Raw genomic sequence first — 25135 nt, 5'->3', positions numbered from 1 at the left:
CTGATTCCGTATAGGCCACTCAAGAGGATTATTACCTTTTACCCTTTTTAAGGTGTAAAACTGTACCCGTCACTGGACCACCGTAAATATTTTCTATCTGCAGGTTTTTGCAAGAATCCATTTTGCTCCAACTGGTAAAATTTAGTGAGTGTCACACTCGCAAGGTATCAGAGATTCTTTTTCTCTTCTTAGGAAACTGACTGAAAACGGAGCTCAGCTTTCTACAGAAACAAAAAAATTTACAGCTTTCTGTTCATATGTTTTGCTTTCTTTTCGGGTAGCGTATGCATATTTACAAGCTCCAGATCTTTTATCTATCGGATTCACAATCTGGGTTCTGGGGAGTCCGGTTTTAGCTCCCTCTAGATTGCTTTGATTGTTATACTAGTAGTGAGTCAGCTGGCTAGCAGACACATTGAGCGCTCGTCGTCTCCGCAATCTCGAGGGGTTCGTCGCAATTGGCCGTTGGATCAGTATTGTTTTGTCATGCATCGATCCTGGCAAGAATAATTAGGGATTCAACACTTTTGGATGAGGATTGAGGATCCCCCCAGTGACCATTCCTTTTTGCTTTGGGTCGTGAACCAAGAAGAGAAACATCAGTTCCTTCAAGAAAGAAAAAAAAAAAAAAAGGAAGAGAAACATCAGTACCCCAAACCAGACAAAATGTTGAACTGTGTGATTACTATGAGCTTCTACTACTAGGACAAACAAACATTATGTTTTTTCGTCTTTCTTTGTTCTCGTTTGGGCAACAGTCAAAATAAGTGCTGTCAATTAAGCATTTTGGTTTTCTTGATGCCAAATACAATATGAGAAGAGAAGTTCTACTGTATTTAATGGACAAATGATATATTATTATGATGTGGTGTAAATTTTAGCGTCACACGACAGATTGAAGTTATCTCCAATGGACCTAACCATATATAGTTCTTCGTCTTTTGACAAAAAAAAAAAAAAAATATATATATATATATATATATATAGTTCTTCGTCTTAGTTCTAATTTGTCGAGTCCTCGTATCCTCAATCTTCTTTCCCCTTTCTATTTTCCTTTTTTTCCCTTTCCCCACCTCAATCTAGCTACGTTGGATCCCAATCCGCAAGCAAAATATAAGTGTTGAGTTGCGGAGCTGACACTACTATAAAGCCTTACTGTCCAGCTATCCTTTTAAGCCCACTCTGGAGGATCTTACGATCCAATAAAACAATTAGGCAAAAGGCCCAATACGTCCACACAGCTCAATTGGACGATGAAAGGGATTGCATATCAACTAAAAACAACAAAACAAAAGTCAAAAGACAGCCGGACTCACCGAATCCATATCCGCCTCTAGTCTGTGGTGTAAAATTTTTTTTTTTTTTTAAATATTAAAAACCTTTCCCTCGTTCCCTCCACCACCGCCCCTAAAAAACCCCAACAACCATAAATGGATCCCCGCAAAATCCACTCGCCCGCCTCAATTCCTCCGTAAATATTTCCGCCCAGAAAAATTAGGAAAAGAAAAAAAAAAAGGAAAATGATAAAAGCCGCGCTCAATGGACACTACGGTAGCGACGTCACTGGCGCCGTCGGCACTGTCACCCTCGACGGCGGCGACGTGAAACTCAAAGCTTCCATCACCGACGCCTGCTTCGTCAATGGACCTTCCTTGAACGGCCTCACTCTCTCCGTTGAGAAGCCTGCATCCTTCACCATCGACTACAACTTCCCTAATAAAGTACGTCTCTAACAATAGCCTAACTACTGATTTCTAATTTCCGCTCTTTTTTTTTCCTTTTTTTTCCCTTTGTTTTAATGACGAAAGAATTCTCTTTTTGATTGTGTATGTATAATGTTTAAGGACGTGAGGTTTCAATTTATGAATACGGTGAGGGTAATGGAGAGGCCGTTGAACTTGACGTACACGCACTGGAAGGGGGAGAATCGGACGGCATTGGATGGGACTTTTCTGATAGACTCGGCTAACAAGGTTTCTGCTTGTTATGGTTTTCATTCGGATAATGATTGCATGTTGAAGTACAGTTATACTCATGACGGCTTGACTACTGTGGAGCCCAGCTATGATTTCGGGAAGAATGCGTGGGATTTTGCTGTTTCCCGTAGGATTTACGGGAATGATGTGGTTAGAGCTTCCTATCGGAGCTCCACTAAGGTGTTGGGATTGGACTGGACCAGGACTTCTAGCTTAAACGGGAGTTTTAAGGTATGTTACTTCTATTTGCATAAATTTCTGTCCTTGTTTAATTGTCGTTGGCATGCTTTTATGTGTTAGTTTCAATTTTTCTAGTCAGGTTCTTTGTTTTCAAGTTTTCCGTCGCTGTAATGATGGGAAATGAGTAAACTTGTGGTTAAGGAACTGGTGTTATGTTATTCTTTCATGGTGAAAATTGTATTTGGCTTTATAGACGAGGAGAGTTGTGTTTTTCGGGTTTTGTTTTGTCACCATGTATATTGATTAGCAGTGTTGCCAAGTCCAGGTACTTCGTCAATTTGAAAAATTTATGCCAACTATGTTTGACTGATGCTACTTCGGTATGTGCTGTCTAAACTGCTTTTCTGTCATGTGTTTGCCTTTACTTAGAAATCATGCAAATGAAGTTAGTGGTAGATAATAACCCTAATACATTATCGTTGGATCAGGTATTAAACTGTATAGTATGGTAGACCCTTTTGTATCTAGTGTTTATATTCAATTAATCGTATTACAACTAGTATATTTCCAACTTGAAATTTGTATTTGAATGCCTTTGCTGGCTTAATGTACAACTGGAGAAGCAATTGAATTGGTGATGCCAACACGGCATTTTGGTTAGAGATTAGTTGAGCTCCACCTTTTTAGTTTTAGAAGAAGGAAAGAACTTGGGTTTGGGTCACCTATAAACTACCAAGCCATGCGTGGAATCAATTTCAAATAGAAGCTTGCTAGGATAGCATACAACTTAGCTGGCAATCTTTGGCTCTCTCTGACTAAGAGTAAGTGTATCAGCTCATTTTCCAATTTGACACTGACTATTTCGGGAATAGATTTTCACATATTGCCTGAACTGGGACTCGCTCAAATTCATATTCTCAGTCTCGTACCCTCATCAGCTGTGTATATGTGCTTTGATCATTGAATTGTTCCAGATATTCTTTTTTTCTGCAAGCTTTCACGAAATATTTGGGCCTTTGTATGATAATGCTTGTAAATCTTTGAAAGGTCAACAGGTTCCTTTTTTTTTTTTGGGGTTCAGAATACTTCTAAAAGTCTTTCCGGTTTCAGCCTTAGCTGATTAAGTAGACGGGACCATTTCAGATAAGAATGTTAAGATGATTTGAAGACGGGACCATTTCAGATTTTCTCGACGTTAAAGTTAGAAAATCTGGGCCAGATTATTACTGTTACTGAAGATCATTTTCAATCTGAGCAGGTTTCTTTGTGAGGCTGCTTAAGATATAACGATGCAAGTAAAACTCCTGATATGGCTTTTCGTCAAAGCTGCATTTTGTGTTTCTTTTGCTTAAGCATATTCTATGATCAAATTTGTGACAACGATAAGTGTATAAGATTGGTTTCTTTCTCCCAAGTCATCAATTTTAGTTCCCATTTTATGTTTTGGAGATATCAATTGACTCAAGGACTCTCTTGATTTTGCATTTGAAGTCCTGAATTTGCATTTCGCGTGCTAGCCTGACAATTTGGATTTCCCTTCTAACACAATATCTTTATTGCTTTTACTGTATTGTTCCTAAGTGTAATTAAACGTGTCTAATGTGTCAGCACCTGATTGCTTTTCTTTTCCCTCTGATTATGTTGTCAGATATCTGCAGCTGTGAACTTGGCTGAGGAGTCGAAAATTCCAACATTAAGTGCTGAAAGCACCCTGAATTTCGATCTGTAAAATTTCTGTTTGAACAGCCTGTGCAGCATATAGATAGTCCATACAATTGGCTACTGTTTCAGCTCATTCTTATACTTGATCTGTATCAGAAGTTTTAAGTTTTGCCTTTCCATATACCGCCATAGCAACACAAAGCAGGAAGTCGGAAAGTCTTTCAAAAAATGGCCGTCTTTACAATTGTGGCATGACTTGAGGCATGCTCCTTCGTTTAATTCAATCGTGATTGTTAAGCAAGAATGCATAACAAAATGATGTTCAGAGCTCCCGTTTTTTTCCCCATCCCTGACGTGATTATGAGATATCCTTTCTTCACCGTCACAAGATGCGTACAGGCAGAATCATCAGACCAAAGGGACATTTCGGAGAGTATGAATTAATGTGCGGACACATCGAGTGCTTGGGTAGACGGGATTTAAAGGATTTTGCATGGTGTACGACAGTCTGTAAACGTCCTGCTTAAGCCAAACATCTCTTGTTCAGTGGGAGATCAGGTCTTGCCCCTGCAATTCCCACATCAAACTTGGGAGATCAGGCCAAGCAACTTCAACGAGTACATGTAGAGGAAAAATTTGGCATCTTTAGTCTGTCTATATATTCTCACTAACAGCATGTAGCTAATGGTCTGAATGATAACTTGAAATATTCAAGTGCGTAGTTTAACGTGACAATATCAATCCTTCCTCAATGGTCCACGCACGATCATAAGCTCCTCCGCATAGTTATTCAAACTCTTCATCTGTTGACTGATGTATAGATTTAACATTTTGGCCGACTACTTAGTCATTGAGCTTTTCTGTTTGGTTTGCTTCATTCGGCTTCGTTTTCTGGAAACCTGCGCAAGAACTGTTTGCACGAGTCCAATCCGCGCACATTAGCGTCGTAATATGTTTTTCTTTCGTGGAACTTTCAGCATGGATCACGGCTTATCTGATAGACAGAGTGGAATGCCCAACTTCTTGACGATAAAGAATCTTCTGGTATTCCTTCCAATGATCGATGGTATAGATGAGATACATGGAATATGACAAGCACAGCTGCAATGCAATGACATTGCTGTCCATATTTTTCATTCAGGTCTGGAGAAATTTTTTTGAATTTGAACAACTTCGTTGACTGGATTCCTTGAGCGAAGGATGCAAAGATGATCCCTTCATTCACGGCAGATTAGATTGCACTGTGAAAGTGGGAGGGACCAGACCCGTCACTGAATGGTTCGGTTCATGATTTTAAAAGAGCCCTACAAAGTTGTTTCGAGTGACGAAAAATGTCTGGACTCTTTGAGGTCTGGAGACTCTGGACTATTTTCCCTGTTGTTTGTGGACCTGGTCACAAAGGGCATCACAATTCTCTGACAGGGCAAAGGGGTGGTGTTCCTTTAGGTCCGCTGCTTAGTACAAGACAAAAGACGAGGATAATGACAGGCTTTCCCAATCTTGGATTGGAAATTTCTAACTTTGCGAGAAAAGGAAAAGCAGATCTTGCAATTTCATTTACTACCTATGGTTAAGTATGCTTGATGTGCTAAAATACAAAGAGAATGTAGTATACAGAAGTATCCTGAGCCTACATTGAATGGGATCCCTTCATCATTAGATGTTTCAAATTCTTCTGTCCATAAATATATGGAATTAACTCAAAATCCTCCATTTTCCCATCCGCAAAATCTGCACCTTGAGGTCTAATTTTTTGAATATCATGAACCACTTGAGTGTAGAAGTATACATATAATGCATTAGTAAGGCAAATATTAAAAAAAAGTTCATTAGCCAGAAACCGGGTGGAACATCTTTTTAAGCTCAAGACAACCACCAAGCGAACATTAGCAGATCCCAGTATAGTATACACATGCTTAGTTGGTATGTCGTCTTAAGTTTAAGTTTAGGAGGAAATGCTCGTTATGTTTTACTATTTAATACAAAATATGAGACATGGAGCCTGCAATTTTATAAACAGCCAAAAGGTTACCTTGATTTCACCAGATCTTATCTTAGCAATTGTTCCAACATCCAACACTGCAGTTTTCCCAGCGGCTATTTTTAGTTCCAATGGACCTGCCTTTGGTCTATCAATACCAAGTCTATTGGTGTTTCCTAGAATCAGCTCCGAACAGAGGATGAGGAAATATCCACTAGTCTTACTGGAAACCATTTCAGCAACTTCATTGAGAGAGTAAAAATTAATGCTCCCTTGGGTACAATGGGTAGTCTTGAAATGAATCGAATTACTTGGACATCCTGAAGTGAAGTTCCAAGAACGTTGTAGCTATTATGGCATTAGATCAAGATGAGTTACCTTGTCTCTGACAACGAGAGAAACTTGAGCACCGCTATTGCATAGATCCAAACTAACCTCCATGCCTGAATTTCCACAACCAACGACCAAAATTTTGCTCCCTTTGAACTCAGCTCCATTTGTGTAACTGCTTGAATGCAATAATCTGCCTCGAAAATCTCCCAATCCAGCAATATCAGGAATAGCCGGTACTGCATTCTCTCCAGTTGCACTAATGAGCCATCGACGCATAAATTTAAATTCACTAGTTTCTGCACCCCAGATACCAACAGAACTCTCGTATGTAACTGACTGGACCTCCTGCCCAAACACAGGTACAATCATGGTTCGCCTGTCGTGGGTCACAGTCACGGTTGTTTCACATCCGTCGTGGCATATCAGTTGAAGATCGGGTGATACGCACATTATAGCACATAAAAATTTTCAAAAAATTTGAAAAAATTACTAAATTAGAAAATATAAAAAAAGGTACAATCTAAAAAAAATATCCGAATCAACTCGGATATATCGGTCGATACCATGCATCACAGATTCGAATCAGTCAATATCGGTCGAATCAGAACAAGTCACCGTACATATGATATAATTCGCGATTCACGAATCGATATCATATCGGTCCCTTCTATTCCGATTACAACTCGGCCGAGTCGTATTGGAATCGGCCGATATTGCTAACCATGGTTGTATCCAGTAGACGTGGCAATGAATCTTCAACACAAGGAAATATTAGGGGAGTAGAATTTTAGTACTTTACTCGAGTAAACAATTGTATGTAGAGTACACGTCTGTAATAAAGCATTTTTTTGGCCAGGAATAATCATGATTTGCAGAGACAAGTTGCTCCCTAGAATAAAAGCATTGTGCCAGGCACATTTTCCATTCTTGTTTGTTCGATTAGACCAAATTTGGACAGGAAATATCATTGGCTGCCCAAATATAAGAGAAAGCCAAATCAACTGACGCAACCTTATTCCATTTCCTGTGGACTGCGGCTCTCCAGGTTGCAGAATCCTCAACTCGTCATTAAACCCTTGCTACGAGGTACAGGCATACAGCCTTAGAGTCAGGTTCTATTTTTTCTTTCTTCGTTTATTTGCATCTTACTTGATTACTATCTCTATATGTTGGGAAAAAAAACCTACATCAAAAAATCGGAATGAAGAAAACAAAATATAAAAAATAAAAAGAAAATCATACATCACCTTTAAAACTGAGGGCTCCATTTAATTAAAATACTTTGCTCAAAAAAAAAAAGAAGCAAATACTCCAATTGATGATATGCTTAGTGTAGCAAATTATATCCATCTAGGAGGATCTGGTGGGTTGGGGCAGCCATGAAACTCTAGCCAAAACAAAGACAAGTTCGCATTGGATTGAAATCTCGTGGGTTGACATCGCTGTGTTTTAGTCTGATATCGGTGTTTAGCTATTGCTAACGTAAAACATCCATCGAAAACAAGACCATCACCACTCTGAAAACACGTCGCAGGAGAAGAGCTGATTCGATTCTCGCGCTGCAAGAACTAGTTCAATTACAAACTCTTAAATTATGCCTTGCAAGTTTACGGAGCGCCGCCCAAGGAATGCATCCGTAGTTAGTAGAAATTCGATGTTCAAAGATTAACAGATACAGAAATTTATCTTTCATTTAGTCGTTATATCAATAATCTTGACCGTGCAGCCACTACATTCGGAGACTCTGGAGCATTTAGCAAGTCATACAACATAGCACTAAGCTACGAAAATCTGTTTAGAGATTGCAACATTAAAGATTTTTAACCTGTTTTACTTCTTCTGAGATGCCCAAATGAGAATGACGGGTTCACATTCACCCTTCAATTCAGTGCCAGTAGAAAACATCATCAGATCTCAACCCAAGAGAGCAAAATTGTTAATAACCATCAGCCATATTTTTTGAATGCTAAACAGGAACCAAATTGCTACACTATCTATAACAGAAACACAAAAGTTTTAAAGTTAAGTGGCAAGGCATAATGTTGATCTACTTTCAGCTTCTATGAAGGAGGGGGAGGTGGGGGAAAATTGCCCGGAGGAGGGGGTGGCATATGTGGTGGCATAGATGGGGGCCCACCACCTAACTGCTGAGGAGGCGGTGGTGGCCGCCACACATTTGGAGCAGTCACCACGCCTACAGGTGGTGGTGGAGGCCTTGGTAAAGCTGGAGCAATTTGTGGAGGTGGAGGCGGCATGCTCCTGAACTGCTGCATTGGAGGTGGAGGTAAGGCAGTTTGACCTGGTGGTTGTTGACCCTGCCATGATTGTGGTGGAGGCAATGGCATTGGCGGGAACATGGAAGCCTGTGGAGGTGGTGGTCGGAATGGTGGAATGGATGTTGGAGGAACATTACCATTAGCAAAAGGCCGTGGAGGGACAGGAGCAGCAATGTTAGCACTTGCTTGAGCAACATTTTGAAGTGTAGGAGGTCCGCTTGCAAACATGGTGTGTGGTCTGCTTTTCTGCACATTTGGATTACTAGCAGCCAGTACTCTTTCTGCATAGCATGGGCAGAATTTTAATACTGCATTTAAAATACCAGAAGACAAACTACACCGAAGCACATCCATCCATGGTTGGACATTTTATAACTTGCATATGGCGATGACAACATTCAAGTTAATATTATTGGACAGCCTCAAAACCATTACTTTGATCAGTGTAATTGAAGACACAATCCATCAATTATGAAAAAGTGACTAAATTCCTAATTCCAACCATGCAAGGTATACTATGATTCCTTGAATTGGAATTAGTAGAAACAGCATAGCCTTTACCCAAACTAAAATTGTTCGCTACCATCCGACTTACAAGCATATGGATATGACACCATCCAAGCTCAACTTAATGGACAGCCTTGAAAACCATTACTTTGAACAGCAGTGTAATATATGACTCACAATACATCAATCGTGATAAAAGAATTAAATTCTTAATTCCAACCACACAAGCACCCACTTTAAATTCCCAGAAAGCATAGCACTTAATCTTTCCATCTCTGATATATTCTATCACCCCAAAAAGAAAATGAAAGAAAGAAAGAATCTCACCTGCAGGGGTACCATGACGCTCGCCCTTTGTGTCTTTCTTGTACGCATAAGACACTGTAATTTGACGGTTGCACAGATATTGGCCGTTCATTGCCTTTCAGGTAAATCATTATTGAAATGCTCACAATTAGCTTCATAAACTAATTGTCCCGACAAAATTTATCCATGACACAACATAAAAAATCTTGAACTTCCAAACAGCAACACATCCTCGATTGCAAGGATGTGATGCTATTTGTCAACTCCACCAAATCACCACTAATGCAGCTAAATAAAAACTGAGGCAGCATAAGCAAAAGAGTATTGATATATCCACAATAATAACAACAATTTTCAGACTAAAAAAATTCAGTCACTAGGCATCAGCATTTTGGATATTCCCAATTATAGCAACCTGAAGGTAAAAAGTATCTAAAATTTATTATTACTAAAACCGCTCAAAAAGGTTACAACAGCATTGAAAACCATATTAAATGAAAATCAAGGGGGCTCCAGACACCAACCAGAAAAAGGAAAAACTTATATTCCTGGAAGATAGACTTGATGTAATCTAATTATGAATATTTTCATTTGGATCCACATATGAACAGAATGAGATTCTGATGTCCTCCTTTAAAAACTTCAGGCAATTGGAGATGAAGCCCCAACTTTCAGTTAAAGAAAGTACCTCAATGGCTGCATCAGATGCCTCAAAAGAATCATAACTAATAAAGCCAAAGCCCCGTGAGTTCCCTGTCTCGGGATCTCTCATTATCTGCAATAACAGCAAACATCATACCTTAGAGGAAATGGGATTCAAGACTAAACATGTCACACTATGGTCCATAATTTAACAGCAATAAACACATAATTCCTAAATGTGTTCAATTTAACAGTGCCAGAAAAATCCCTATCAAACATGAGAAGTAGATAAGGCCTGTGATTCCTAAAACAGTATATCCTCAGGCAAACAACAACAGCATGAAATAGTTTTAGCCAAAAGAAACATTTGTTCTCGATTCAAATCCTCATCGACAGCCTTAGATTTGTAGCCCTACTTTGCTCGGAAGTACTTTAACAGCACAAATGATGCAAGTAGAGCTAAAAAGCCCCCAGACAAGAGGGAGGTAAAAGAGAAAAAAAAGGAGATGGTTGTAAATTAAAGTAAGAAGCTTTGTGACAAGCAAGAATTGGTCCCACTAGAACAAATATGAGTATCCTAGCTTTTGTAACTCCTCCATGGCTATTTGGATGACTTGGCTCCCAATGTACATCTGGCTATATTTGACTCGTACAGGGTTGTCAAGTAATGTCAGATCCAGTTAGACTTTCATAATCTTACAACCATAGGCTATTAATCCCTCAAATAATCAGCATACCATCCAAAGTTCTCTCCTTTGACAACTTATAATATAAGGTGCATATTTGTTGTTGTTCATATCAATATTTTCTAAATACGCATCACAGAAACATTTCGAATATTTAATTATTCCAAAACTTGAACATTGGGAGTTCCAACAAAGACAAACAATGACATACAAAGAAATGAACTAAATCAATAAAATGAAGTCAGCCTCTTAAAGATTAGCTGCTTGTGCCTAGGGTAAAACCTCATACAAAGCACAAGAGTAAAGGCGTTACCTTTGGATTGGTAACAATGACTCCAAATGCACTGAAAGTATCATAGAGAAGTTTCTCATCAACATCCTGCAAAAACATGGAAGTTATTGCAAGTGTATACAGGTGGTACAAACACACTGGAAGATCTGCAGAACTACCATAAGACGTTACAGCAAGAATTCACCCTAATGCCAGTGTGCAGGCTGAAGTGCATGTACACAGAATAAAATTTTACTGATATTAGGCAAGCAGATTATACCTAAGAATTAATCAAAAGGTCAAGTTTCTTACAGGATCAAGATTCCCGATAAAAAGATTTGCACCGACATCCACACTCTTCTTATCTTGTGATGCCTAAGAATGCACAGGCAAAAGAATACAAGAACTTCAAATATTAAAGAATTTAACATGAAGTTAAAAAATTTCTGGCCTTGAGCTAATAAGAATGTCGAAACAAAATATTAAGCTTGAATTTATACCTTATTAACTCGTATTGGTTTCCCATACAGTTTAATCATATTGAGAACCTTTATAGCCTGCAAAGGTATTGGGGGAGATCAAAACAAGCAGAATCAGAACTGAAGAACTTGCAATCACTTCAAAACACGGTTAGTAATACTGAAGAACCAGAAATAATTAGCCAACCCATATCAAAGGCAAAAAGAGAGCAATTAAGGAACTATAATGATGCTTGAAGATGCAGGTGAAAAATAGATGTAAGCACATAGAATATAAGTCTGCTACAGCCAAGTGAACAACTAATCCATTACTCACATAGTCAGCATCTTCTTCACTTCGGAATTCTACAAAGCCATAGCCTTGATGTGAATTTGTCACTCTATCCTTGGGCACATACACATTGACTGTAATAAACAAAAATTTTCTGAGCAACAAATGCAAAACCAAACGGCAATATATTGAAGATCTTGAAATTTTTGGAATGTAAATTAAGTTGGAAAAACATAGGCTTTTGTACTGCGAGTTGCAGAAAAACAAGAATTGTTGCAGCAATAAGGATATATATGGGTGCAAGTGCATATATCGATAGGTAATAAGAAAACCAAAAACTAACCAACTGGCCCAGCTTGGACAAACAATTCCCATAATAATTCTTCTGAAACCTACAAAAGATGGAAAAAAGAAAAGAACAAGATGTAATTGAGTATTAGCTCCATCAACCTCTGTGTCTAAGCAACAATTGGGACAGCCAAAGGATACACAAAATACCAAGAAATGCCTTGTTAAATCCTCAGAAAATGAGAGACTTGTAATCCGGAATTGTTAAAAATAGACTATCTATTTTGGAAAATGCATCTGATAAGACAACCTCGAAAGCAAAAATTGACTGTCAATCAAACAGTTCAATATTCACACAACAAATGGGCAATGCAGAAAGCAAACATTTACCATACATCATGATGGTTTATGACTCAAAATCCATCAAGAAACTTAGCATAATTTGAGCAAGTAGCACAACAAACATGTCTTCCGATTTCATTGGCATACCATTTGCAAGCTCCAAGCACAGTCATTATACGCAATACCTAAATAATCTAATCCATCAAAAAAGTGGAGCATGCTTCTCATATGATTCCCTATATAACAAATTACAGCAAGGAATACTGAACCCGTGTTCGTTCTCAAGGCAGTGTTTGGTGCTCCACAAAAATTCGCGTGATTGGATTGGATAGAGAAGCAAACTTAGCCTGACGAGATATCTAGATTCTTGTAATGAACAAAAAGGCCCGAGATGAAGCAATTAGCACCCTCTGAACTCATTAAACTTGATCAGGACCACGACATATCATTAGCATACATCCATCAAATGACACAAGTGTGACGTTGCTGAACACCCACCAACTTGAAAGCTGAGAAATTTGTTTATCCACATTTTCAAAAAAAAAAAAAAAAAAATCGACAAAGGCATTTGTCTTTGCCTTGCCAGGTAATTAACACAAAACCCTAACTTACACAAGAGCAATTAAACCCAGAGGACAGTTTAAAAACCTAAACGATGTTGCTAACAACTAATAAGAATCCTCTGAGAACTAAACAAAGACAGGAAAGCAAAGAACAGAAGAAAACGAAAAGAGGGATACGGGGTTCAGAGAAACCGAAATAAAGAAGTGAAGTTTGTGCTTAGAAGCTGAAGAGAATAGATGAGCCAGGGAGAGAGTTTTGGGGGGTGGAGGGGAAAGAGAGTACTTGAGGGTCAAGGTTGCCGACATAGGCAGTTGCGTCTTGGTTGCGCTCGGCGGAGTGTTGGCCGAGGAGGTTAGCTCCGACACCAGGAGCAATTCGAGTTGTCATCGCCTTTAACCTCTCTATCGCCTTTAACCTCTCTGCCGCCTCTGATACGCTCTAGCTTCGTTCAGCTCCCTCTTTCTTTTGATACTATTGTTGTGGTAAACTGGACAGTCCGTTTCCGTTGAATGATGATACCCTGCATTTGTATAACTAACCACCGCCTACAGGCTTCGACTCTTTTGATTGATACATAATAAATTGTAGGAGGACTGCTTAACCCAAAATACTAAAGTACACACTACACATACCTGTACATCAATATATACATATATTACTCTGGAAAAAAAATAAATTAAGTTTTTTTTTAAAAAAAAAATTTTGGTGCTTCCAGTGGCCCTTACTTCTAGTTATCGGCGCAAAATTCATTTTACCTCAGTCAGACTGTGTTGCTTATGTTGTGTCGGCGGCAAACGAGTCGAGTCGAGTTTTGGCCTAATCGAGCCGAGTTACGACATAATTTCATTGAACTCGAACTCGAGTTCGAGTTCGACGAGGTGACAATTTCAAACTCGAGCTCGAGCTCGAAAAAATAAAAGATAATTATTTTATTTTTTAAAAAATAAATAAAATAATATTTTTTTCTTAATAAATAATAAAATATTAAGAATATATATGTAAATTTACTATTAAAATTAAAAAAATATAAAAATATATATATACTTAAAATAAAAAATATATATATACTTAAAATAAAAAAATATATATATATATATTCGAGCTCGCGAGCTAACGAGCTTAATATTTTGAACTCGAGCCAGCTCGAACTCGACTCAAGCTCGATATTGATCGAGCTCGAGTCGAACTTGACTAGAGCCGCTCGCGAGCGGCTCGCATGCGACTCGATTCGTTTGCAGCCCTAGTCTCAATGTTTCAAAATGTTGAATAATTTTTATTTTATACATGTACATGATTTGTGTTTAATTTCCATATAAAATTTTGTTGGTATGTTCAGCGTGTATGCCGGGTAAAGTTAGTCTATAGTACCTTATTTTAGAAAATTTTCATAGGAGAGACTATTTTTGAATCCAAGTCGTTTTATGTCAAATTAGAAAGTAATATTCCTTTTTCTCTCTTTTTTGTTTACTTGAGATTATTTAACAATTAATCAAGTATCATGGTATGAAAGTTTTCTTGTTTCAATTCCATCGGCCTTTCGAGGCTATCCTGTTAAACAAGCGCCCGTTTCTGCTCCGATTGTTCAGTCGAGCATCTTCTTCTTCCTCTTTTTTTTTCGGTTTTCATTTTCCTTTATTGTGGCAAAACAAAAGATGTGACGTAAAATTTTTTTCCCTAGGAGACATTTACTGGATAAGCTCTTTGCTAGTCATTATTTTTTTTTTTTTGCTAGTCATTAGCTATTCAGCAATTTCACAGATGTGGCTAGCTTGTCCAATGCCTACCAACAAACCACCATTTTCCACGGTCCAAAGGTACTGCCATGCCCCTCATTTTTACCAACCAAACAAAAGCCCTAGCTAAAATACTTCCAATGCTTGAAGTTAGGCTTATCAGTGATCTTCACAAGGATAAAATAACCAAGGATGTCATAACCTATCATCACTGGGAACACTCCAGATACATATAGGTACAGGTTCCAGACAACAGCAGATATCTTCAAAGGATGGTAAAATATGCTAATGAGAGTAATTTTGAAGCAAACAGAGAGCACAGATAAGCACGTCAAGACGTAACTGTGCGTGCCAAGCATCCTCAATCAGCATTTTTTTTGGATGAATAGAGGTGACCAAGGGAAATAGATTGCTGCAAGCGTTAAGATGAAGAGAAATTATCAGACACTAATCTCAAGTACTACATGCAGTACAGAGACTATAGATCCAGTTTATCGTTCATCTGTTGTTGAATGCAGCAGAATGCAATAGTATAGACAACACCATCAAGCGCACTTTAAAGTTTAACCTCGAAAATCCTTGAGATGAAATGCATATGAACTTCATAAAATGCAGCAGATGCATTCAGCAACAAATTTTCATTTCGGTCTAGATTACCACCTGATTGAGTATCTTTAGTAACTATATTAAGTTAAACAAGACTACCAAAAATTAACCATGACTACTACATCAATTCAGTTCGAAAGTAGCAAGAAACCATTTAGGTGCCACGTTCCATATGGACATCTAGTTAGGCAGTCAGTAAGCACTTCAAAAACAGGGAAACAAATATCGAAAGACAACAAATTCGTGCCAATGAAGATAAACCAACTTAAGAAGTGAAGTAGCATTTAATTTTGACATCTATAAGAGGTCTATCAAAACTCCACAAGGGACTTTTCCTAGTCAGCTTTCAGAATCAAGTTTGCAATTAAGCAGCAAGATATGCTGACTTCCAGCTTCAGGACAACTGAAATTCAACCTCGCCACACACTTGGCAAGATGCAAGTGGAATTCTTTTTGAGCCTATGGGAACCAAATTTTCCAGAAACACTCTCCTCCTCCTTTTATGTCTCTTCCAAATCAACCTCATTAGCTTCGACGCTAACCAAACCAAGTTCCTTCTGAAGCCTTTCCCATGCCTTCACAACATTAGGAGGGAACTTCTTCTTTACTGTCCTAATCATCCCTTTCGCTTCCTTGAACTTTGACCTCTTCACTAGTCCTTCTAACAAATGCTTCAAGGTATTAAAGTCTGGAATCTTATGCACCGCCACACTCTCTTTGAACACCTTGTACCCAGTCTCAAACCTCTGCTTCTTACACAAATAGAATATCAACGTCCTAAAAGTTGCGGCATTTGGTTTGCACCCATTCCCCTCTAAATCCTCATAAACCTTGAAGGCCTCATCCATCATCCCGCTCTTGCAATAACTAGTCATCAAATAATTATAACTAATAGTATCCGGCTTCAACCCTGCACTACTGATTTCCTCAATTAGCCCCTTCACACTATCAGGATCCTCTCCATGAATATGCATAATCCTTACGTTATATGCCCCGACGTCAATTGGACACCCTCTCTTCACCATCTCACTCCATACTCTCTCCGCCTCTTCATTCTTCCCTTTCTTATAGAACGAGTGCATAATGGTAGTAAAAGTAACAGCTGTAATCTCAATGCCCTTCTCCTCCATTTCCTTCAGCCTTTCCAGCGCTGATTCGGGCGATCCCATTTCACAATAAGCCTTAATCAGATTCCCATATGAAAACTTATCCGGCGAAAACCCATATCTTTGAGGCACTTCATCGAACAGCTCAGGGGCTCGTCCAGAATTTTTGGACGAATTGCAAGCAGAAAGGAGAGCATTGAAGGAAACAGTTGATCTGGGGGTACCCAGATCATCCATTTCATTAAAAGTTTTGAGGGCATGATCAAACATACCAGCAAGACCATAGGATCGAATGAGGGAAGAAAGGAATGGTTCTTGAGTGATTTTGGGGTCATTTTTGTGAGATTCGAGGAAGTTTTCGATGTCAGAGAATCTGTGGGATTTGGCGAGGCGGCGGACGGTGTACTCTTGGGTGTAGCGAGAGGAGAGCGGAGAGGTATAGTTAGGGGAGACTGAAGAGTAGATTTCGAGGGCTTTGTCGGGGTCGTAGACGTATCTGAGTTGTGATTTGGCTCTGGAAGTGCTGATGGTAGACGGCTTTGTGGAGGTGGCAGTAGAAGCCCCTGCTGCTTCGACGGCTGCGGTGGCAGCGGCGACGGCGGAAGTTGAAAGGTGGCGGCCGTGGTGGAGGGCGAGACGGGAAGACATCTTCTAGGGTTTTAGGTGTTTTGTTATGGATCTTTTGAGGATTCGTAACTAGTAATGATTTTGGGAAGGCATGGCTTCGTAAATAAAGGGAAAGTTTTAAGGAAAATTTAAGGAAAGTTTTAGGGTAATTGGGCGCAGAAGGCAATAGAGGAGGCTAGCAGCATGGGTCAGTCCAGGAATTAAGCAAAAGGGTTGCTGGTTGTGCATGAAGGTTTAAAAGACGGTTAATAGAAGGACATGAGTTTTGGACAGAGAAAACAAAAACTTGCCGTTGCAATAATTATATATATATATATATATATATATTTTTTTTTTTATTATTATTATTATTATTTTTTTTTTTTTGCTTAATGGTTTAAAGCAATATGTGAGGGTCCTTCCAAAAAAAAAAAAAAAAAGCAATATGTGAGGGTTATTGCTTGGACTAATTTTACAACACTAGGGGAGATAAGTGCAATTTCTTAAACTTTAAGGGAGCATCCTGCAATTGTTAAAAACCTCAAGAGAGGTTTATGTAATTATTCCAAGTCTTAATACTGAGATATAAATTTTAAAATCCAATTAAAAGCCCTTTTCGACAATAAACTAGACCAAAAATTCAATGAAAAACATGGTGGAAATAGTTCTTTTTTTTTTTTTTTGTAAAGACATGGTGGAAATAGTTATTCTACATACTCGATTAAGGCCAATTAATCATGAACGTGAGAAACTCTAAATAAAATTAATGAATGAAATATTTTAGGTTACAAATGAGTAAAATTTAACAACAATCTACAAAAGTCAAAGAAGAAATAAATAAACCTGTAAAGAAAGTATTCCTAAGGCATTAACATCTAACTATACTATATATCTATAATTTGTAAGTAACTTGTAAGCTCAAAATATTACACATTTTAGATCATTCATAACTTCCTGGGTTTTTTGGTTTGTCTGGATAGGATATTATTTGAAATATTATTTGGAATAATTACTGTAATACTTTTTGTGATGTGATGTATGTGAGATAAAAAGGTGGTTGGAAATATAAAAAGGTGGGTTGGAAAATGTGTTTATAAGTTTTGGAATAAGTTTTGTATCCAAACACTCCCAATAGGAAAATGACCGATCCCGCCCGCTTTCCGAGGTTTTGAATGTAGCGTCTTGCTCCTTTTCAAGCTATTCAGAACTCATCGAGTTTTTTCCCAGGTTGCCTTTCCAATTAAACATTCCAACTTCAATCGGCATCTCAACATAATTTTCCACTAGTCTCAATAACCAGCCAAATCCCAATTTAGATTAAGATAAGATGCATCTCGGATCAATATCTTGAAATCGTTATTACAATTCAGAGTGATGGACATGATTTCATTAAATGTAAACAGAAAAATGGTCTCATTTAACCGCTTTGTTTAACTTGCTGTTACATTTCTATCCCACCTATCTGTTCTATAACCAAAAACGTTTCTCCGCAGGTAACCTACCAATAAAGCGATATTGGCCGTTTGGAAGAACCTAATCTTGTGTGATTTCAGTTACTGTTGCAGAAACCCATAATTAAAATTTAAACCTAACTCAACATTCCAAACCGAAGACTCAAGGTAACACTCAAGACTCAAAAGCGAAGTTCGATAATCATTCCAAAAATCCAAGTACAAATGCAACCCTAAAATCCAAGAGATAAATCTGAGTACTAAGCTTAAACCAATAATATTTGTATCACTTCCTAATTTTGTACGAGTTATGGGATAGCACGTATCAAGCCTATAACAGTACTTGAGCATCTCTAAGGTAACTTCAAAACCAGTAGCGGCCACCGCTTAACCATCATAATCACCTTGAGAGAACCTGTTCTCTGGATAAAACACAGCAACTACTTGATTCCCACCAAATCTTCTTCCATGCAATCCTTGACGAGCTTTGTTGGCACTCTCGACATCAGCATACTCCAAAAACACCTACCAGAAAAAGGGAATGTTTCATTATGACTGAAAAGGGCGAAAAAAAGAGCCCAATTTCAAATTGACTCGATCTAACATGAATCCACAATTGTATGTAAGAGATGCATGCAGCTCCAACTAACCTTTCCAACACCTGGTGTTGGATCACCAGTGGGACTTGGCCGTGGGATAACCAGGTTCACCAAAGTACCTGCGAAAGTAAATTTAAAAAAGAAAATTAGCATCAAGTCTACAAAGGAGAAAGGGGCAAACCAAAAATTCCAATGCAAGGGATAGAGAATAAAATCCTCTCTCAGCATATCAACGTTTCAGATAAGCAGAATGTAGTACTAGAAAAGGACCGCAAAACAGAGGTATAACACAAAAAGTATCTATACCCAAGAACAGCACCAACCCCCCTTCCCAAAAAAAAATGATGTAGAAGAAAAAAGCAATTGAGCTTAAGGTTCAGGCACATACCAAATTTCCCACATTCCAATCTCATGTCTTCCAATATATCTGCATAGTCCTCATCATCTCTTAGCTCGTCTGCACTAACCACTTGTGTCAGGCATAAAACCTTTGTGGCCAGTGTCCCAGGTTGTAGCATGAGTTTCTGCAAGTGTGTGCCCGATACACACTTTTAATCAGCCATAAGTATAATCCCAATTGTGTTCCTCAAAACGACAGACTTTCAAGACTTTCAACTATTAAGATGATTTTAAACAGTCACCCATGAATAAGAAAGCAAACAAAAAGTTTTACCTGTAAAGCTATCTGTTGCTGTGCATGCAATAAAACACTTTCTTGCTCAGGTTTAGGTTGTGTAACTCCCTGGTTTGCACGCCTAACAGTGAGGGTTTTATCACCCATCTTGATCCCATTAAGTGCTGCACAAGCAATATCAGTCACTGATAAATCCTGGTAAACACAAAATGCATAGCCCTTGGAATTTCCAGTCTCTCGGTCTTTCACCAGATCAAAACCACGAAGGGGCCCAAAAGACTCTAGCAGCTCTCTGATCTGCCCTTCCGTGAAATAATAGGGAAGACCACCCACGAAAATACGGTCAGGGCCCTCAAGCCCACCAGCAGAACCAGGGGTCAGTCCAACAGCAGCAAGGTTCAGGTTTGGATTGGGCTGGCTAGGACCAAGAGTAGCAGCTAATGAGGGATTGTAGTCACTGGGCCTTCTCACCTTAACCGGCGCTCCCTGGGAGGTTTATTCAAGTACAAACGAGTAAAGACTTGTAGAAATATATGCACAAATTGCAAGTAAAGTACTATCTGCTCAAAGATTTAGAATAACGGGAAACCAAATAGATAAAATGATGGAGAGGAAACTTTTGGAAAAGATTTAAAATGTTTACTTACCTCAAAAATAATGCCATCCAATGCCATGGCATTGCTAGCCTCTTCAACTGACCTCATCTCCACAAAAGCAAATTTCTTCTCATGGTTAATATAAACATTTACAACAGCATCCCCTGAAAGTTAGACCAGGAATACTCTTAAATTCTGAAACTTACAAGCCATGAACTCCGATAAGAAAGGCAAGATACATAAACTAACCTGGACCAGCAGTGTTTCCTCCAATTGCCGACATCACATGACTGAAGAATGTCGCAACAGACTGAATAATTCAAAAGTAAACATTCAAAAAATGATCATCATCAGTAAATGTAGAATATGTGATACATTCAACAGGTCAAATAAACTTCTGAAAACAAACTGTTCTAAATTAAGTCGAGGAGTGGGAGTACTACCTGTTCATTAGCTGTTGGAGGAAGTCCACCAACATACACTCGTCGAGCATGTCTAGTGGCCTAATAAAAAAACGTTCAGACAACATAGAAAAGCAGAGAACCAAGATAAAACTTGATAAGTAGAAAGCAAAGTAGGAGAGAGAAAAACTGGGGGTGGGGAAGGGGGGAAAGTTTCAAGAACATATACCAACCTGTTGAGTCATAGCCTGAACTGGCATAACAGGTAGAGCTCCAAGCTGCCAGGAGTTCAAAAATAAAATCAAGGAAAAAAAAAAAAGGTAAACTGCATTAAAAACATTACACATAGAAGGCAGATAAGTACCTGTCCAGTTGGCAATGAAAACATGTTGGGAAAGACTCCAGGAACAGCTGGAGCAGCACCAGTTACCTGACCTGTAAAGGCTAAAAGAATTACATCTCAGAAAATAAAACAGAAAGCCATCTTCTTAAGAATTTTAAGTGTGTATATCCAGCAAATGATCTTAACTATACTCCTAATTAAGTTAAAATCAAATTCTTCTTCCTATAATTGAAATAATAACTAAAATGGATACAAATATTCATGTTCTGGGTAAAATATCTATGAAACTACCAAACATGCATATCCTGGTTGAAGATGAAGAAGACCTGATTGTTTCTTCCTTGTAATAAAAGCTACAGAAGTCGGCTCACGCCCAGTGTCAGCACAGTGGGGCTAGTAGCCCAATATTGCCTTCTTAGATATTAAGACCAAGACATACAAAACAAACAAACAAACACCAAACACAACAAAAAACCAAAAATCCTCTCAGTCTCAGAAAATTTTCACCAAGTATAAGCAATAAGAAAAATAAATACTGAACAGCGGAACTAGGGCCCAAACATTATACCAATGCAGTTACAGATTAAAGAACAAGGGACGCTTACCAAAATGAAAGCATGAATTTTGTACGAACTTTTCCACACTATGGCAAAGACAGAGAAAAAAAAGTTATCAAAATTAAATAGAAAACTAACCCACAGAACATATACCTGGGAGAGAGGTAGCACCAGTCATCAAGGGATTAGTTGGAGGTGCCATGTCAAAGCCACTGATCCTTTTACTGTAAAGATGCTTCATTAATACCAAAGAAACAGAAAAAGAAACAGGATAAAGCGGTTAACATCAATCTATACACTAATCAGATTAACCCAAAAAAAAAATTACCCTTATAGACTTTGCTAAGTTCCCGTCAGGGATTAGCAGAAAAGAGGTTCATCAAACCATTGCACAAGCTAGTTTGGGAATTTTCCAGCACATACTCTATTACAGTTTCAGTCAAATTAGAAATAAATAAGCTACAAAAAGGGTTGTAATACAACCCAATTTGTGCCACAACATTCCTTTCCAACCCTGCAACTATTTAAAACCATGAGAATCAAATTATTGCACGTAAAGCAAAATGTATATGTAAAAGGATCAGCTAACTAAATGAACAGTTTCTGGGACACAAACATAACACCATCCTAAAAATTTCACTTCACAGCTTCAAAGTCCAACTACAACACTATTCTCTGACAGCAACGAGCAAAAGGATAGCACCACACTCATCACAAATGTTATCTGTTCCTTGTGTCATTTACTCTCATTATCTCAGATCTTATATCTATAGAGTGATTAAATATGGTGATTTAGTTTCCACAACAAAAATCTTCATTACAGACCAACAGACATATTATAAAATTTATAGGCTCTCCATAAAAGGACGTGTTACAAACAAGAAGAAATCCCCTGGAACCTACCTTTTGGAGCTTGATCGAGACCGTGACCTTGATCGGTGTTCTGATCTCCCCTCTCGAGATCTGGACCTATGCCTCTGCCTCTCTTCTCTATCTCTGTCAAAATCTCTTCGTCTTGAACAAACAAATGATAAGTGAGTTTAAAGAACTTCCTCAGTTTAAAAAGTTAACAAACAAGTATATTCAAGACAGAATTGTACAGAATTAAGATCTACATATAATAATTTCAACAGCAATTGACTTTTCTCACCTATCATACTCCCGACTCCGATGGTAATCACCATCATCATCTCTGTCTCGAGTCCTCTCCTCCCTCTCTCTTCTCTCACTTCGATCCCGGTGGCGATCTCGGTCCCTATGGTGACGATCCCGATCCTTATCCCTATCACGTTCCCTATCTCTCTCCCTGTCCCTGTCCTTATCTCTGCTTCGTTCACCTTCACGGTCCCTGTCTCTCCCCCTCTCCCTCTCCCTATCCCTGTCCCTGCTTCTAGAAGGCCCTCTTTCTCTATTATCACCATCACGAGAATGCTGCTAGAGATATAAGAAATGCATCAGCACATTAGCAAAACAAAAGGCAGTAAAGCCATTAAATGAGGTGAACAGAGGAAATACTTATTTCCAGATAGAGAAAAATGTTGCCAATTAAATAACCCGCACCATCGAGTAAACCTCTCAATACAATTGTCTATGATCAATTTTTTTTTAATAATTCCTCAACTGAAACATCAAAAACGTAAAACCCCCAGTTAATTTGAGTAATAAGTATATAATACAACATGCATTCAAAAAGACATCAGCAAACCCATATTTCTGCAAAAAATTGGATTAATCACAACAAAAACGATTCTCAGGGCAGCCAATTGCTGAATTAAATACATAACTAGTCGCAATTTCAAGTGAACAACTGCAATTAAAAAACATATAATAAAAACAATTACGATAAACACAAGCAGTCCGCTCGATTTTATGCCTTCGTATATACAAATCAGAAACAAAAAGAAAAAGGTCAATTTGCATAAGAATTCGAAAGTACTTGAGATCTGGAGTCGCTAAAATCATCGGCACCGGCGTGACTGTTAATACGGGGTTGAGGAGAAGAGCCACCGTAGTTCTCTAGATCATCTCCACCGTTGCCTTCGTAATCCGGCATCTTATCTGTTAGTTCTCCAGTAGAAGAATAGCACTTGAATATTTGTTCTCTCTCTTCTCGGCTGCCTTTTCTCTCTTTTGGGAACACTTGAGCTGGGTTCGCTTCTAGGGCTTGCAGGGATTTATATAGTCCAGCCAATTTGTATATACACACACACATATATCCAGCCAATATATATATCCAACTGTAGACCTGAAAAAGACTTGGGAGCCTAATACATATATATACTCATACATATACATATACATATAAATATATATATATATACACATATTTTTTGACAAACTCTGTACACACACATATTCATATCTTATTTTATACTCAATAAAAAAAAACCCTTATTTTGTAAGTAAAAGATATCAAAAGGAAAAGGTTTAGAATTTATATTGGCATACATATAACACGTGAGTCGGTTTATTGGGGAAAAAAATTTTTGAGTTCAACTCGAGTTTGAATTGGATTTGGACTTCATGATTATAATTTAGAAATGTATTTTTCATAATTTCAAAATGTTTGTAGATTATATTCATAGAATCATCGACAATGATATACTGTTGATGGGAATTGTAGCATTGAATACAATATATAACATTCTTTTTCTTGCTCCGAAAAAAAAAACACTTATTGACAAACCAAATGCTTCCAACTGAATTCTAACAAATTGATTGAAACTGGCCAGAATTAGGAACTTGTAAGAACTAAATAGAAGATTTTGAGGGAAAACTACAAATTTATCACGTAGCATCTATTTGAATAAACAGTAAACAGCAAAACATAATTGAATCCCTGAAGCTCAAACTTGTGTTCTATTTTCCTTGCTTCAGTTGACAGATATTTTTTTTTCTTTTCAATTGACTGGATTAGTATGAGAAGAATTATTTACCTTCAAATAGGAGAACTTTTTAGCTGTAATTGCAATGACATTTCCTGCTAAAAGTCCGTATAACCACAAGGGATATATCAATCTAGTCTAGATGTAAACGGTTGAGGGGCAAATTAAGAGATTTGGTGGAGTATTACTATTCTTGAAAACAAATTTTTTTTTTATCACCTTTAAGAATGTAAATGAGTCCAAACAAGGCAAACATCCTTGCTTTCAAATATATTTGATTATTTTAGCAAATTTAAAATTATGTTCAACTTTGGATTGTTTACTTTTTAAATCAAGTTCAAATGAGATTTTATCAAGTTGAACTTGTATCAAATCGAGTTTAAACTGAATTCAAAAATTTGAATATTTTACATGTAAGTCGAACTTGAAAATTTATCAAATGTAATATGCTATTCAAAGTCGATTTAGTTAATTAGCCAATCAAATTTAAATAAACTTTTATTGAACCAAACTCAATTTATGTACCAAGGAACTCGATTGTTTTTCAACTCGAGCAGCTTGATTTTTCTTTCGGCCCTAATTACCATTTACATTGTGCTCCAATCTAAGATTAGATTAAAATAAGGTTAGATTACAATGTCAAGATTTATTATTGGAGCAAAACTCATTTTTGTCTTGGACTCGTGACAGAGATTTACAATGAATCTCAATCCTGGCGAAATAAAAGCCCGAGACGTGGCCTTGGAGGCACTAACGTCATATGCAGGGATATACGACGCTAATTGCAATGCAATTAAGAATTCCAGATTCTTATGACCGCGGCACAAAAGTTGTACAATAGGAGCAGCATGTAA

The 25135-nt window shown here is 37.9% G+C and overlaps 4 protein-coding genes and 1 pseudogene across 14 annotated transcripts; 1 reads left to right on the top strand and 4 right to left on the bottom strand.

Annotated features, from left to right (window-relative positions):
- Window positions 1–1323: 1323 nt before the first annotated feature.
- Window positions 1324–3999, top strand: LOC140011188 (outer envelope pore protein 24, chloroplastic-like). The gene is made up of 3 exons (XM_072059834.1): window positions 1324–1721; window positions 1845–2207; window positions 3805–3999. The coding sequence occupies exons 1-3, from the start codon at window positions 1521–1523 to the stop codon at window positions 3883–3885; spliced, it is 645 nt and encodes a 214-aa protein (XP_071915935.1). The 5' UTR covers window positions 1324–1520; the 3' UTR covers window positions 3886–3999.
- A 1658-nt stretch (window positions 4000–5657) lies between these two features.
- LOC140011105 (indole-3-pyruvate monooxygenase YUCCA2-like) lies at window positions 5658–6582 on the bottom strand (annotated as a pseudogene).
- A 1464-nt stretch (window positions 6583–8046) lies between these two features.
- On the bottom strand, window positions 8047–13293 carry LOC140011071 (uncharacterized). Its single transcript, XM_072059179.1, has 9 exons — window positions 13047–13293; window positions 11914–11962; window positions 11616–11704; window positions 11321–11377; window positions 11133–11195; window positions 10863–10928; window positions 9910–9996; window positions 9243–9336; window positions 8047–8689 (listed from the first exon to the last, which is right to left on the bottom strand). The coding sequence occupies exons 1-9, from the start codon at window positions 13149–13151 to the stop codon at window positions 8193–8195; spliced, it is 1107 nt and encodes a 368-aa protein (XP_071915280.1). The 5' UTR covers window positions 13152–13293; the 3' UTR covers window positions 8047–8192.
- Window positions 13294–15328: 2035 nt separating this feature from the next.
- LOC113700211 (small ribosomal subunit protein mL103 (rPPR7)) lies at window positions 15329–17116 on the bottom strand. Its single transcript, XM_027220730.2, has one exon. The coding sequence runs from the start codon at window positions 16855–16857 to the stop codon at window positions 15604–15606; it is 1254 nt and encodes a 417-aa protein (XP_027076531.2). The 5' UTR covers window positions 16858–17116; the 3' UTR covers window positions 15329–15603.
- Window positions 17117–18435: 1319 nt separating this feature from the next.
- Window positions 18436–23649, bottom strand: LOC140004500 (splicing factor U2af large subunit B). 11 transcript variants are annotated; one of them, XM_072058488.1, is made up of 13 exons: window positions 23333–23649; window positions 22547–22830; window positions 22300–22410; window positions 21550–21620; window positions 20861–20940; window positions 20730–20774; window positions 20539–20598; window positions 20345–20405; window positions 20147–20259; window positions 19539–19985; window positions 19254–19413; window positions 18917–18984; window positions 18436–18791 (listed from the first exon to the last, which is right to left on the bottom strand). In XM_072058488.1, exons 1-13 carry the CDS (start codon window positions 23606–23608, stop codon window positions 18654–18656), a joined length of 1914 nt encoding a protein of 637 aa, XP_071914589.1. In that variant the 5' UTR covers window positions 23609–23649; the 3' UTR covers window positions 18436–18653. The 11 variants fall into 11 exon arrangements, with proteins under 11 accessions (XP_071914589.1, XP_071914591.1, XP_071914590.1 ...); XM_072058490.1 differs by having other exon boundaries at window positions 20861–20931; XM_072058489.1 differs by having other exon boundaries at window positions 22547–22827.
- Between the last annotated feature and the right edge of the window lie 1486 nt (window positions 23650–25135).

The sequence above is a fragment of the Coffea arabica genome, chromosome 7e (assembly GCF_036785885.1).
Source record: "Coffea arabica cultivar ET-39 chromosome 7e, Coffea Arabica ET-39 HiFi, whole genome shotgun sequence".
Taxonomy (NCBI): Eukaryota; Viridiplantae; Streptophyta; class Magnoliopsida; order Gentianales; family Rubiaceae; genus Coffea; species Coffea arabica.
The sequence above is the reverse complement of the archived record's forward strand: the minus strand, read 5'-3'. Positions and strand labels throughout refer to the sequence as shown.

Bases quoted from the DNA above. Each gene is read 5' to 3' on its own strand.
- LOC140011188 (XM_072059834.1), top strand. From the start codon at position 1,521: ATGATAAAAGCCGCGCTCAATGGACACTACGGTAGCGACGTCACTGGC. The intron at 1,722-1,844 runs GTACGTCTCTAA...ATAATGTTTAAG, and splicing joins ACTACAACTTCCCTAATAAA to GACGTGAGGTTTCAATTTAT. The intron at 2,208-3,804 runs GTATGTTACTTC...TTATGTTGTCAG, and splicing joins GCTTAAACGGGAGTTTTAAG to ATATCTGCAGCTGTGAACTT.
- LOC140011071 (XM_072059179.1), bottom strand. From the start codon at position 13,151: ATGACAACTCGAATTGCTCCTGGTGTCGGAGCTAACCTCCTCGGCCAA. The intron at 11,963-13,046 runs GTACTCTCTTTC...CATCTTTTGTAG, and splicing joins TCGGCAACCTTGACCCTCAA to GTTTCAGAAGAATTATTATG. The intron at 10,929-11,132 runs GTAAGAAACTTG...ATGTTTTTGCAG, and splicing joins TTATCGGGAATCTTGATCCT to GATGTTGATGAGAAACTTCT.
- LOC113700211 (XM_027220730.2), bottom strand. From the start codon at position 16,857: ATGTCTTCCCGTCTCGCCCTCCACCACGGCCGCCACCTTTCAACTTCC.
- LOC140004500 (XM_072058488.1), bottom strand. From the start codon at position 23,608: ATGTGTGTGTGTATATACAAATTGGCTGGACTATATAAATCCCTGCAA. The intron at 18,985-19,253 runs GTATGTGCCTGA...TTACTTTCGCAG, and splicing joins ATTGGAATGTGGGAAATTTG to GTACTTTGGTGAACCTGGTT. The intron at 18,792-18,916 runs GTTAGTTGGAGC...TTTTTCTGGTAG, and splicing joins CAACACCAGGTGTTGGAAAG to GTGTTTTTGGAGTATGCTGA.